We start from the raw sequence: 14619 nt of genomic DNA on the forward strand, positions 1-14619 counted from the left end.
GGGATGCTCAGCTACACTTTATGCCAGCACACCACAGCAACCAGAGTGGTTCTGGGCTCAGAACCAGCCTCCAGTTCTTGTCTGCCTTCCATCTAGTCACCCTGGAGCGAACCCAAAGCTCTATTAGCTAAAGCACACCTCCCAAAAAGGCATCTGGCTTCAACTTTTGTATCTGACAAGGAAGAAAAAGCGGAGATTTTTGCAGTAGTTTGTTTCAATACCTGATCACATCCATTGTTAAGCCACACATCTTTTGAATATCTGAAACCTCCTTATTTTAACATTCATATTTCCAATTATAATTGCCATCCTTTCTCTGTTACAGCTTTCTTCTCCCTTTCTTTAAATTTCATTAGTTAGATATTATATTCACCTCTTGATCTTCTGAGTAATTTTTTAAAAAATCTCCTTATGCCTCATTCTCAGAAAGCTTTTTCCCCAGTCTTTAAATACTGCAGGTCTTTTCAGCCTTTCTAATTCAAAAGGTATTGAAGTGCCTACTCAAAACAGTGAAAGCATAACTGCTCAAAAGATCTGGAGCGCTCCTAAAATCTTAATAGGGATGAACAAGCACACAAAATTTCATCTGGATCTCCATTCCCCAAAAAATTAAATAACCTGTTGCAAGTTGTAAATGTTTTAAGTTTGTAACATACAGAAGTTCAGAGAATATTCACATCCCAAGTCAACAGAAAGAATGCTACTTCTCATTATTTCATCAAGGAAAGAAAAAGTTATTAAATCATCAACTTATTTACATTATCCAGAAAGAAGAGCTATAAATATAACTCTTGTTTTATAAATATTTAATCAGCTTAGTAACAATTAGAATAATTTAATCATCACCATGGGTTATGCTACCTTTGATTAAAAACCTCACGGAGAAAAGAAAATACTGTTTTTCTTGTAATCCCTTTTTTTTTCCCCTTTCTCACCCACAACCAAAGGGATAGAAGCCACAGGATGGTCATTCAAAATTAGGTTGTAAGAAACAAATGAAGAGCACATAGCAAAAATGTTATATCTTCCTTCCATACAGAATTATCACTGTGCTGATTCCCCTGTCATCTTTGAATACCCTTGAGCAAAAAGCAGTTATTGATTTGAGCCAAATTATCTGACCCAAGGGAGAACATGATGCAGCCTAAAACTTGAATCAGTTGTGTCTTCTCATCTGCTAATGTGACCATTAGCATGGAAAGCCATTCAGCTCCACTTTCCTGCCCACTGTCCCCACTGCCTTCCTTATTCTCCCTTTCTTATGCTCAGAAAGGAAAATGCCTTCTCCCATCCCTTACAAGGAACACATTTGGAGTGCAGCAGTGAGAGAGCCCAAAGTAAGTCATGCCCTGTGATTCCTTCAATACTGTTCATTGTCTCACTTTAAAAAATGCTACTTTAACGTGCAGAACTCAGGAAAGATAACCAACCATACCTGAACTTGCTGAAAAAACATGACCCACCCTCACTCTCCCCATAAACACACTCCATATACTCAATATCACTGAGCTACTTGATGGATAAGAAGCCCAAGGCTTATACAAGTCAGAACTTGCAGACATTTCCAAACTTCAACATGTTACACCTCTACAAAAAGTGAAAGCTGCAGTTCACCCTCTCCAGGGCTTCATTTACTGCCTCATTTCTAATTCCAGACAATCAGTTTCCAGCAAAACTTGAAAGCCCGTGCTCTCTCACCATGCAACAAAGGAAGCCAGATTTTCCTCCTGTACTGTAGACATGTGCTTTTGTACAACAACTTCTATTAGCAGATTGTTGCTTAAGAGAAACAGACTGGCAGTGAGAAACAGCTCAGCAGCTTGGCATTTGTTCTACTTGTGTAACCCTTCACAAACAGCCTTGTATTTCCATGAAGGCAACAAACATCTGCTCTGTACACATACAAATATTAAATAATCCAGAAGCTGCAATGCTGTTCAAAAATTGGCTGAATGGATACAGGGAAACAAAACCTGATTCATATTCCATGCTTTAAGGCCTAGGAGTGAAATTGAGTGAAATCCTTGCAAAGAATTGGCAAAGATGTAATGCCCAGCATGGGCAACTACATCAGTTCCCATAAATGAGAGTGATAAGACCATACACAGAGCAAAAGCACACACAGCTACCATTGTCCCAAGGTGCCAGGACATGGTGTTAAGTACTGCTCTTGGAGGAAGTCAGAAGGGCTCCAGAACACAGGAAAACACTTGGAGTAAAAGAAGGCTGGGACTTGAGAATGGAGAGGTGCAAGCCAAGCAGAGCTGTTCAGTGCTCACTCATGTGTCAGAGCACTGTGAGAAAACACAGTGGCTGTGGCTCACCATGGCTGAAGATTACCAAAAACCAAGAATCTCCTCACAGTCTTGCAGTTTTCTGACTACCCTCTGAAGGAACACTAAGCAGTAAAAATAAAGAAAATCAGGCCTGAGCATTCAGTTGAAAGGTGTAGAATCTGAAGAATGTATTTGGGACAACTAGGGAGTTACATTCCTACTATGTATGAGATGAAGCATGGTCTGAAACACTTTGTAAGTATTTTTTTAATCCTCAGAGAGCTGTCTATTTTGAAATTGCATTGCCATATCCCAGTATGCACTTACAGGAGAGCAGACAAATTACTATTAGTTTTCAAGAACGTGGCAATAAAAATATTTAACCTGTATTGCAACATAGTTTGTAACACAAACTGCCTCATCATTATCCTTACTCATGCTATAGAACAGATTTAGTATTTATATTTATCAGATTTACTATGATGTTTACTATTGATAAAATGTTCTGTGCATACAGAAGTGGAAATTCATGCTTTATATTTCCTATTAAGAGTGCCATGGTAGCAAAGTTGAAAACTTATTTTCCTATCCAGATTTCCAATACACATAGAATATAAAAAGCTCAATTTATTTATTCAGTCCACTAAATTTCTCCAAAACACTAAGAGACATTCTCCCTCCCACCAAAAGTTCTTCAGAACTCCTATAGTCAGTGTAAATGCTGACGGCCTGAGCAAACTTACACATGACATAACTCCTTTCCAGAGCAAAACAGAAAAATGGGAACTGATGATCCCAAAACCACATTCTGAAAACCCCAAACCCTTACTTTCCTTGAACCATTTTTAAGAGAGCTTATTCATAGGACTTCTCTCATACACAGTGACACACTCCTATTTGCCCCATAGCTGACCATTGTGACTCCATCTGTTGATCACATACTGCATCATTGACTGCACAATTCACCACCAGAAAGCAAAATTATGGGTTTTTTTACTTAAAAGGAGAGCATCAAGAAGAGATGTGAACCCTAACTTGGTTGAAATTGACTCCATAGAAGTAAAATTTATTTTTATAAACACCATAGCAGTGGATTTGACTTTAAAACACAGCAGCCTCAGTTTGTACTATTTTAAATTGAAATGCTGAAATCAGAGTAATGTTCAAAATTTAAGGTGGGAAAGCCTGAAGCTACTCTTGTTCACAGAATATGGGACACAACTGGCACAGATGTTAAAATCTAAACTAATTGACTTGGTTTCAGAGAAATGTGATTGGCACACCTAGATATCCTTCCAAGTCAGAAGAATCATTGTTGCTCTCCTGTACATTTTTATTGTCCTTACAAATTTATAAGGACTGCAGCCTGAGAGGGCTACAGTTACTTTTCTATGTGGCTTAAGCACATGCTCCTGCTCTGCCACTGCTCTTTGTAGAACTTACTCTCAAGTTTAATAGCCTGTGACAAAAACTAACCCATAAAACTGAAAACAAGGGATCTGGGACAAGAGCCTGGAAGAAAAGGAGGAAAATAATGACAGTCTTTCTATGTTTCAAAGCCTGGGCTGAAGTGGCCTAATAAAACCCACACATCCAGCTCTTTCTGTCACCTCTGGGCTGGTTTCTGTCTGATACAACTGTGCCAGCAGATGCTGATGGGATGGGCAGTGGAAGAAGGGGCTGCAGCTGCCCAAGGCTCGTGCTCAGCAGCTGCCGTGGGCACCCAGTCACTGCCTGCTGCCTTTTGTGTTTCAGAACAGGGAGAAAACACATTTTTCTCCTCCCTTGTCTGGGAAACAGGAAACACATTCTTATAAAGACTCTCCCACATACAGACTGGGCAGGAAAAAGGTGGAGTTTGGCAACATTAAGATTTGTTCTTCAAATGCAGACCAGTAATTATTGTAAGGTAAGCGACAGGATGGCTGGGCTTACTAATGTTTACTCACCCTGGTGCTGCTGTTTTCAAATGTATTTATATTTAATGCAGACTTACCCATAAATGTAAAAATCAGTTATTTTTACCTGAGTTTTCAGGTGGTGAGATCCTTGCACAGACTTTATTTACCTTTACATAAATGTGACAAATGTAAATAAATGTCTTTTTCAATAACTGTACAAGTTCATTCATTCTTATGAGCCTTATAAAGTGGCTAGACATTTTTATCCATGTTTTACAAAGTATGCTGTTTCAAGTGGAGAATACAGCTCTCTAGAGCACGGGAAAGTTCTACACCTCCACTTCAGAAACCATAAATCAGTAGTAATATTGTCTTTAGCTCAGGGAAAAAAAATCATTAGGACAGAAATATGTGTGGGTTTTCTAGGAAGGTCACTCACTTGTTAATAAATCTCTGTGTTTGAAAGGACACATCTTGTTGATCAAATGTGCATCAGGAACACATTAAAAATAAGTAACAGAAAAAGAATGAGTATGAATAGAAAGTTCTCCACTGGAAAAAACCACCAAGATGTTGGTTTGACACTATTTGTTACGAGCTACCCCAAAAAAAAGACCTAAAATAGCTTGATTACATCACATACTAAGTTTGAGATGTTACTCGCCTTCACAGGAAGCACCTACCATCTAGACTGCTGAGTATTACCGTGCTAATCTGGTGGGAATCCACCTCTCTTTTTTCAAAAGTTATAATTCAGCCATTGAGAAATTAATATCTTTTTAGTGAAAACATTAAATGAACCTGCAAAAAATCTGATTACTTTCAGTTCCTACACATGTACCTAAACTTGTGCTTGTCAAGGTCAGACTCAACAGCCCTTTAGAGCTTACAAAAAAAATAGTTTGTTTTTTTTTTTTAGTAACTCTAAGTGCAGTGTCTTGAGCATATTACAAAACATAGCACTTAACCCCATAAAATTATTTAAATATGTAGTCTGTGTAATACCTCTTTGAGCCATCACTCATTACAAAAATCCTCTCACAAGCTCCATGAAATCAAATTATAATGAAAAAATGATTAAATGCCCCAGAGAAAATGCCTTGTTACTGTATCTTGAATACATCCATAATTAAAACTGACTGAGGAGGCAAACACTTGTCTTGAAAAATAATGTGTTCAACACCTTTGAGCAATGTAGCTGCATGACAGCTGTGAAATAAAGCACCCAAACCAATAAACCCAAGAGGCACAGAGGCAGCAGCAGTGGTGCTGCTGCTCCCTCCCATTCAGCAGGAGCCTCTTGCCAATGCTTGAGGTTCCTAATCCTTAGCACCCCATGGCATCACTGTTATTCTCTCCCACATAGATGAAGTGGAAGAACTCCCATTTTCTTTTAGCTAAGCTGGCAGCACTAAGCACAGTGATGGTGTATGCTGCATTGTTGGTGGGACACAGCCCCGGGAACTGGAGACTTGAAAAAAATCATTAACAGGTTTTGGTTTTGCTTTTTCTTCCTTAGTTTAAAAAGCGGGCATATTCAAGAGTTCCCTCAAGACAGCTACAAGGAAAGAAACTTCAATTTACATCATCATTATTTTTGGTATGGTTTGACAGTGGGCATGGGAAGAAAGGATACTCCCATTCTCTTTTAATGGAAAGTCTGAATTCACTGAAAAATGCTTTTTAAATAGCTACACTTAATACAATTATTCAGTATTTCTTCACAGCAACAACCCATTAAAAGTCTCCAGTCCTCAGAGCATCTTCGGGGGAAGAAGCAGAAATAAACTGTCCAGTGCATATCAAGCTCTTGTATCTGCAATTCACAGTAACTGGTATAAAAGCTGACAGTTAATTTATTGCTCCTAGGTATTACTAATGAGCTATAAATTTAGCTGTTAATATTTCTGGTGTAAAACAGATAAATTATATGGCCAGTTTTAGTGGGCACTTCTTACCCTGCATCCAACTTTCATTACAAGCCCTAACCACAGTACATACTCCAGAAAGCAGTTTACTTGTAGGGACAGAGGGAGGCGGCAGAAAAGATGCCAAAATTTTTTTTTAAATTAGACATCTGAAGTGTTTAGTTGTTCCCTGTTCTGGCCCCAGATTGTTAATGGAACATCTTTGTAATACTCAAATCCTAAGATGAGCACTTCCTACCACCTGAGATTCTGTGTGAGAGCAAGACTTGACAGTTCTCTTCAATTTGTGTGACAACACTGTTTTATATCAAGAGGTGAGACATTCCCATTAAGTAAACACATACACTATGGGGGGATTAAAAAAAAACAAAGAAAAAATAGAGGGAGGGAAGAATACACACACACAAGGCCTGCAAGAGCACATTCTGAAGTTCTGAATTAAATCTTTGCTTCTGAGAGAGACTTATAAAATATCCATTAAGTTGTTGTTAGCTGCATCTAGATAAGCTGTGAGAATGAACATATATTCCTATAGGTTGTTTTTTGATTTAAATGTTTCCAAACGTTGGGAGACAAAGTGATCAGGCTGCTTTTAAGAATATATATCAAAATGAGCATACTTCTGTGCCACAGCTTGAGTCTTAATCACATTTTCATATTAAAAAAAACAAAACAAAAACTTTTCTAATGTGATACTAAAGTATCAACTGGCAGAGAGTACTGCAGTTTCAGAACTACATTATAAAATTATTTTACACTATATGCTCAGTGATCTATATAAATGGCTGACAAAAAGGTTACTCCTCCCAAAAAACTGATATTTAATGTAAATACTTATTTTCTGTAAGTCATCTGCAGCATTCACCATGAAGAAGGCCCAGTTCCAAATCCATATTTGGGAATAACACTATTAATATAACACAAATGACTCACAGTGCAAGTTCTAATGAAATCTTTTATTTAGAAGCATTACATTTATAATACTTTCCCCATATAAGGCTTGCAGTTTAAGCCTTTACACATACATTGCAAGCAAATAAAAAAATGCTTAAACTACTTTTGAATGCTCACGCATGCAAAAAAAATTCCAAAGAAAACACGTGTGAGATCATAAATCTTGTGTTGTAGGAGAAGTCCTGCGTGCACAGCTAGGCTGAATATAAAGGGCAATGGAATCACAGGATGGTTTGGGTTGGAAGGGACCTTAAAGGTCATCCAGTTCCAACCCCCTGCAATGGGCAGGGAACCTCCCACTGGACCAGGAGCCTGAGCGCCCCATCCAACTGGCCTTGAACACTGCCAGGGATGGGGTATCCACAACCTCCCCATAAGCTGCTCCAGTGCCTCACCATCTCACAGCAGAGAATTTCCCCTCTTGCAGTTTGAACCCTTACTACAGTTCCTGGTAAAGCAGCATCCCTCTCCTGCTTCCTTGTAGGCTCCCTTCACATACCGGAAAGCTGCTGTGAGTTTTCCACACAACCTTCTCTTCTCCAGGCTGAACAACCCCCAGCTTTCTACAAACTACTACTTTCTACAATTTTCTCAACCTGAATAGTTTAAATAGTTTAAAGGGGGGAAAAACCCCTCCCAACCCTCTATGAAACAACCACCATTCCTGAAGGTGAATATTTACTCAAAGATCCACAATTACAATTCTAGAAGTGGTTTGGTATTTTGCACTGTATTTCAAACTTAGCAAACACAGAGTAAAGTGGACAGTAGCAGGAGTGCCCAGGATGCATAAATAATGCCAAAATGCCATGGAATTGCTGCAAAGGGTAAGCTATAGTCACCACAGGGTGACAGGGAGACTACTGTCAGTCCTGCTGTTTGCTTTCAAGGCCCTTGCATCCACCATGACCCTCTTTCCCCAGCTTTTGATGGCTCCATAACCTCTCCATACTGTTCCTGCAGTAGAGCCAACAGGAAAACAAAAGGGCAGAGCACAGGAGCCAGAGCCTGCAGGAATGAACCTTCCCAGCACAGCAGGGCAGCAGTGGTCAGGAACAGCCAGAAACCTTTCCTGTGTGTGGGACATGGTGTGAGGCTGGAATCCTGTCCCCATCCTTTGGCAGTGTCACTGTGCAGTTATGGAATGGCAGACATGGGATGCAGGGGAGTGAGTGGGAGACTTGAGCAGTGTGTTCTATAAAGGAAACTTCTGCTGTTTATAGCATGAGAGTATTTGCCACATTTTGCTTGTCCTCAGGGGCTGCTCTCCCTGTGTACACACCCAGCAGTCAGAGCTGCCTTACATGTCTACATCCAAACACCATCCCTGCATACACTGCACCAACCCTGCTGCTCCAAAAAGCAGCAAAATAAGGCATTCTGTGACATATAAGAAGCCATCTCACTTTGTAACTGAGGCACATGAATGAAGATCACTGTCAGCTTCAGAAAGTGTAGGGGTAAAGCTGTAGCTAAGTTACAAATGAGGAGAGGGCTACAGCTGACCAAGGAAGTACTAAGACAGCAGGCAGAGCTCAGCCAGGAGGGCTGGCATTTTGTACCTTGGCTTGAATTTTCTGAAACAGCCATAAAGCATTCTAAAGATTACTCTCCAAAAATGGATTCGCAATAAAAAAAAAAAACCTTGGAGTGGATAATCTACGTTTTTGGCCCTAATCTGATACATTTGTGCTGTGCTTTCCAAGGATAACAGTCTGTACTGCTACCCTTAGATTTCCCCTTTTTTTCATGACAGAAAATGTGGTAATTTGGGAGGACTGTAAAGAAGTTCAAACAGCTGCTTCTCCTCAGATAAGATATTTGGGTGTTCATACTACCTCTGTCTGCCAGACAAGCTATTCCAACGAGCTTTCATGAGCTGTTTGTCACATCCTTCAAAGATATTTTTCCTGCAGTTGCAATGAGGCTTAATAAAAAGGCCTTCTGAAGCAGACTTACTATGTTCTTTCCCATTTCTACTTTTTTGGGCAAAACAAACATAAGATACTACTTTCTCATTGGCTTGCTTTACGTCAGTACAAGACGGAAGCACACAAGAAAAACAAATTCTTTTTCAATTTCAGTACTTGGCTCAAAATCAAAAGTCATTAGTTTAAAGCAGTGGCTTGGAAAAGAGGAAACATCTTGGGGCCAACAATATTTTTTATCAGTCAGTGAGCATCCATTAATCATTAAGATATTCCAAAGTATTTTGTCCCCATCCAACTTGAATTTGTTTCAAAGCAATGGTTAGTTCTGACTGTGATAATATATAATCACCTTCATGTACACACAGACCTGAGAAACACCGATGCAACAACGTCACAAGGTAAACACAGACTTTTTGAGAAAATTGAGCAAGTGCTCCTCAGCAGCATAGGCACTGAGATGCTAAACTGCAAATACGGCATTTTCAAAGCTTTCACCTCCACCAGATCTCTGAATGTATGACCTAGTATATGTTCTTTTGACACCTAATGTCCCAGGAAAACATGCCACACAGCAGTTATTCAGCAGTGGAGAGTCAGGTAGGGCAATGATGAGAAGATAAAAATTATTTAATTAACATCTAAACGTTTTAAATTGTTGTACACATTTGTTTCAGCAAATAATCTCTTGCACATGCAGTTCAGTTCCATCACCACAGGTTTGGGATAGCCACTGTGCACGAGTTGCAGAGATTATTGCTCAGATTTAATAGCCATCAGTTGACATGCTTCTGAACCTGAACTTCAGACCAAATGTGGTTCATTTGGCCTTGTCAAAATTACCAGGACAAGCAGAAGAGAATCACCACGTGGCTCTCTGGCCCGGGTCATAAGAAAGCCCGGTGTGGGTGCAACTTTCCCCCTGTAGGCTGTAGGTCAGAATTCCCTATGCTACTGGAAGGGAAGGCAGCAAGCTGCCAGCTGTCCCTTGTACAGCTGGACAATCCACTGAGCGCTGCAGCAAAGCCTTCCTGCAGAGGGCATGGCCTTTGGGCAGGGACACCAGGAGGACACAGCTCTGTCTGCACCTCTGTGAAGCTTATAGGAATGCACAGGCCTGTACACAGGAAATTTGACTTGGGACCAAAGTTCAAGCTGTGTTGAGGTCATATCTTGTGAAATGCATGCTTGCATTTATACCCTTCCTTAAACTCAAGTCTGTAGGAGAAAAAGGGGGAAATAAATGTGTAGTAAACAATATTTGTTATTTGACACCCTAACAGCCTGCAAAGACTTAGAGCGTCACTAATTCCAAATGATAAAGGGTCAAGAGAAGACAAAAGAAAAAACAGCGATTGCAAAGAGAAAAAAATTGATGCTGCAATGCTTACAGTGCCAGTGCATTTTTCAGTGTCACTGTGTCACAACACAGCACCAAGCAAATAAATGAATATCTCCCAAGCTAAGATGACCTTCAAAAGAGATCGTTTATACAAAGAAACTTTGCAATGCAAAGAAATACAATCAGCACAGGGCAGGATAGCACACAACAGCAAAGCTGACATAACAACATGGCCAAAGAGATGCTGGCAGGTAAGATTTCTACCTCGGTCTCAGCAAGATAAAGTGGGTCTTCTCAGTGTCCTCTGATGAATCTCAGCACCAGATCCCTCTGTCTCCACAAGCCTAACAACTACCCATTTCAACAAGCAAGAGCAAACATGCCCATGTCCAGTGAGACCTGCTCACAGAATACCTATAAATCACTGCTTCTAAGTGAAACACTGGATTTTAGTTGTGTTTCCTGTTTATGTTTGTACAGTATCAAATGAGATGTGATGGAACAGCAGAAAAGCGAGGCAGGGGAGGCTTTTTGCTGTATTAGGTTGGAAAATATCCTCAAATATCTTAGCTCCCCTTGCAATCTCCCCCTTTATGAGTTTACAACTGCAATCAGAGCCTGAGCAAATCACATCCAATGGAAAAAAAAAACTTATTATCATGATAACTTTTGCTACAAATCCTTGTTTACAGTCCCCTTTTTTCTTGTTTAGCTTTGGGGACAGTTTGGGGTTTTTTTGAGTTTTTTTTTGTTTGAGGTTTTTTGTTTGGTTTGTTGTTGTTTTGTTTCAGGATTTTTTGTGTGTGTTTTTTAAATTCGTTTTTTGGTTTGTTTTTTATAATAAAGTTTCATGCATGGCAGTGTAAAAAGCACTCCCACAGTAACTATCTGCCCTCCAACACTCCACCCCAATGAGCTCCCCTCTCCTCAAGTGACCTGCACAACAGGCTGCCTCCCCACCTGACAAGTGGAACATGCTGTCCCAAACAAAAACCCTTCAAGATCAAAACAAGCTTTTCTGCTGACATGGCAAAAGTTTAGGCTAAACAGGAAAACATACTTGAAGCTCTTTTTCCATTACCTTGCATTATTAAGCCATCTAGGCAAGAGATAAACATAAAAGGAATTTCTTTAATTAGATAAATCAACTCCTCAGCATCTGTTGTTTAATAAAGTAAAGCAGATCAGCATGTTAGAATCAGATAATATTGAAGTCTCCCACAAACTCACAGCTGAAGCTGCTTCTTCATGCAAGCATTTGAGTGCCTCTGGTTTTACTCACTGTAATACAACACTTCCAGTTAAATGCTCACTGTAAAATGTAATGCCAGGTATACACTGGGCCACAGCAAGTGAAATTCCTTAAAAAGATTATGCATCACCTTGCAAGTTACAACAAGGCACAACAGATGCACAGGGTGATCGTGCACAATACATTTCCCTGAAGTTCTATACCATGCATTCATTTTTAATAAAACTCAAATCAATGAAAGATTGTACTTCTTGTAACTAAAGTCTAAAAAATTCATTTAACATAAGCAATATCCACTACCTTTTGCTTTTCAGCATCATTTCTTAATTGTCTCTCTAAGATAGTCTCTCAAAGGTCACAAACCTCTGCAAAAAATCTAAGTTAACTAGAATATAATCTTAGCTTCTGTCTACTGCAAACCCAATCCACTGAGGGACAAGTTTATCAGCTTAAAACCAAGACTGTAAGATAGTAACTTTCAATTATGTTTGATTTTGTATGCAGTTGGATAATGGATAATGTAATTTTTATTACAGTCATTAAAAAATGTTAAGGATGTGTCACGAAGATGTTAACACCCATCTAATGAGACATTAAGAAAAACCTAATTCAAATCAAATTTTGGATTTTTTAAAAATCAAATGTAAACATACTTTGGCAAAGCAAAATATCCTGCTAAGATGCATTGGGCAAACCAGTGCAGGCAAAAACCAGAGCTGTCCAGATGACCAACATTGCCCCAGTATTCCCCATCCATCTGGGCTGGGATCTGCCTGTCCTGTGCAGAGGCTGCCACTGGGCTGCAGCATGGCCAGCGAGTCCAAGGCACCGTGGGGTTCGTCTGCACACCTGTACTCTGAGGCACATCCAAAACACACCTGGGCTTCTTAGGAGCTGCACCATGCAGCACTTACCTCAGCACTCACTCACTGCAGAGGGCTAAAGGCAGCTAAGCAAAGTGACACTCCAAGATTAACAACTTTCTTCATTTGTCAAGTCACCTGCCAGCTGCAAGCAAACAGTCACCACTGCACAGTAGAAGTACAAGTCCTCTTCAGACCAGCTAAGCTGTGCTCAGAAATAAAACTTACATCCTATGAAGACACACAAGAATCTGCTTTAATAAAAATCAAACACATTTATTTTTAAAAATAAATGTCACCTGAAAATTCTCTTTTCAATTTTTATAAAATTCTTTGAACAAGGAATATTTAATTCATTATCATCTTTGCAGTTATGGTGTATTACTGAGAAGATGTAACAGCAATCAGAGAGAAATAAAATCAGTACTTTTAAAACCACAAAGCTAGTAAAGTTACTCAGAGCAGTAGTTTCAAGTAGCAAAAACTTCAACTAATTTTTCAGACTGGTGAAATTTAAAGTAATTTGTATTCCATGTCAGGGAGCATCACATGTAATAAGTCTAGCTCTTTTTTGTACTATAAGCTGGAAAATACTTAAAATAATTACCACAGGCACTTCTTCAGGAATCACAGAGTTCCTAATGTTTCATGGCTTCACTGAGCAAATCCACCTAATTTTAACATATGGACAACTCCGACCTGCCCCCACCAAATGCACGCACTATAAAAGCAAACCTAACAAGATGCAGAAGAAAACAAAGCTAAATAAGCTGCACATTTCCTACTCTGTGATCCTCTGTTCTTTTTGAGACAAAAGACATGGCCATTATTTCATGTACCCCGTCACCGGAGAGGAAAAGAAAGGCTTCTGTTTTCACATGGTTTAATGATGAAGTTTCGAAAGAGGATGCAGGCTGTTTCTTACCCGTTCAGCGTGTATGACCCATTCCTCCTGAGTCTCATACTTGCAGATAAGAATCTTAGGAAAAAGTCCAGAATGAGGTGGTTTGTCCTCTGCAACACCAGAATACAGGCACCTGTTTGGTGGTTGCGCTTTTTGTTCACCAGGGGATCTCTTTCCTGTTTCCCTGAGTCATCAGTGGGGAACAATGCGAAACCACCACCAGAGCCACTGAGCAGGAAGCCCAGAGGAAACTGCCTGCAGCCAAACAGGAGTCTGGAGGTGTAAAATCTCCCCAAAGCACCTCTCACAAAACCTTGGAGCCCACTAAGGAAAAGCGGCAAAATCTCAGAGGAGTTTTTAATAAAGTACCTAAAGCTCTCCCTGCACGGGCAAGAATAAATTTTGTAGAAAGCTGTAGTTTATCACTGAGCTGCTCTTCTTCTGAATAGCCTGAAAGCAGCTTCAGATCTGTTCCCTCCTGCTCACCACCCTGCTACAACTATTACTCAAGCACTACCCTTGGAGCACAAGGCAACTAAACAAGAAGCGTTAGATAACAAATACTCAGCATTTTTGTTTGGGGTTTTTTTTTTTCTCCTCCCAGTATCAAGCTAGAAATTACACCTGTGCAAAGGGACATATGATTAGTGGTTAAAATGCTTATTTTCCTTGTAGCTGGTTAAAAACACGCAGATCTAAATTCACGCTCGAATGCTGCAGGGAAAAATATCCTCTAGCAGTCCAGTGCGGGGCAAGCCGCCCTGCATAAATCACAGCACTGCAGTGCCTCTGATGAGGCTGCTTTCCTCCCCCTCCTGCTCACCCTGATTGCTGTGAACCAAGCAGCTGCACAGCCTGAGTCTACCACACAATGCAAAAATCACTCCAGGTAGCTGTTGATCACTTACTGCCTGTGAGCAGATCAACAGCGACTTGAGTAACAAATCACACGAGAAATATTTTTATGAATGGATGTTGAAATGACCATCACTTGTGGCCCAGGTGAAACTGCTTTAGGATGTGGGAAAACTGCACACTAGACAAATATAAAGATTAAATATTCACTACCTAAAAAGCAGAAGCAATCAATCCCATAGAACTCTGGCCCAAGTAAAATGTTACTGAATGGCTCAAATGTCTAAAGACAGTATGCTTGTCAAGCTGCATTCTTATTTTAGGTAGTTTAATAGTTACAGAAAACCAGCCTAAAAAAAAAGGAGAATTACTTTAATTCTTTATAGGTGCCTCAGATTATACAGCTAGGTGCAACC

The 14619-nt window shown here is 39.9% G+C and overlaps 1 protein-coding gene across 2 annotated transcripts in view; it reads right to left on the reverse strand.

Annotated features, from left to right (window-relative positions):
- MOB2 (MOB kinase activator 2) overlaps window positions 1–14619 on the reverse strand; it is a 109265-nt gene that overhangs the window by 41084 nt on the left and 53562 nt on the right. Inside the window, exon 1 of one of the 2 annotated variants that reach the window (XM_064714749.1) lies at window positions 13370–13524. The exons of the other annotated variant lie outside the window; for it this stretch is intronic. Within the exon in view, the coding sequence (XP_064570819.1) occupies window positions 13370–13407 (38 nt within the window). The 5' untranslated portion in view covers window positions 13408–13524. Of the gene's footprint in view, window positions 1–13369; window positions 13525–14619 lie in introns of those variants that run through there. 2 annotated transcript variants of the gene reach the window in all.

This window comes from Zonotrichia leucophrys, chromosome 5, assembly GCF_028769735.1.
Source record: "Zonotrichia leucophrys gambelii isolate GWCS_2022_RI chromosome 5, RI_Zleu_2.0, whole genome shotgun sequence".
In the NCBI taxonomy this organism is placed as follows: domain Eukaryota; kingdom Metazoa; phylum Chordata; class Aves; order Passeriformes; family Passerellidae; genus Zonotrichia; species Zonotrichia leucophrys.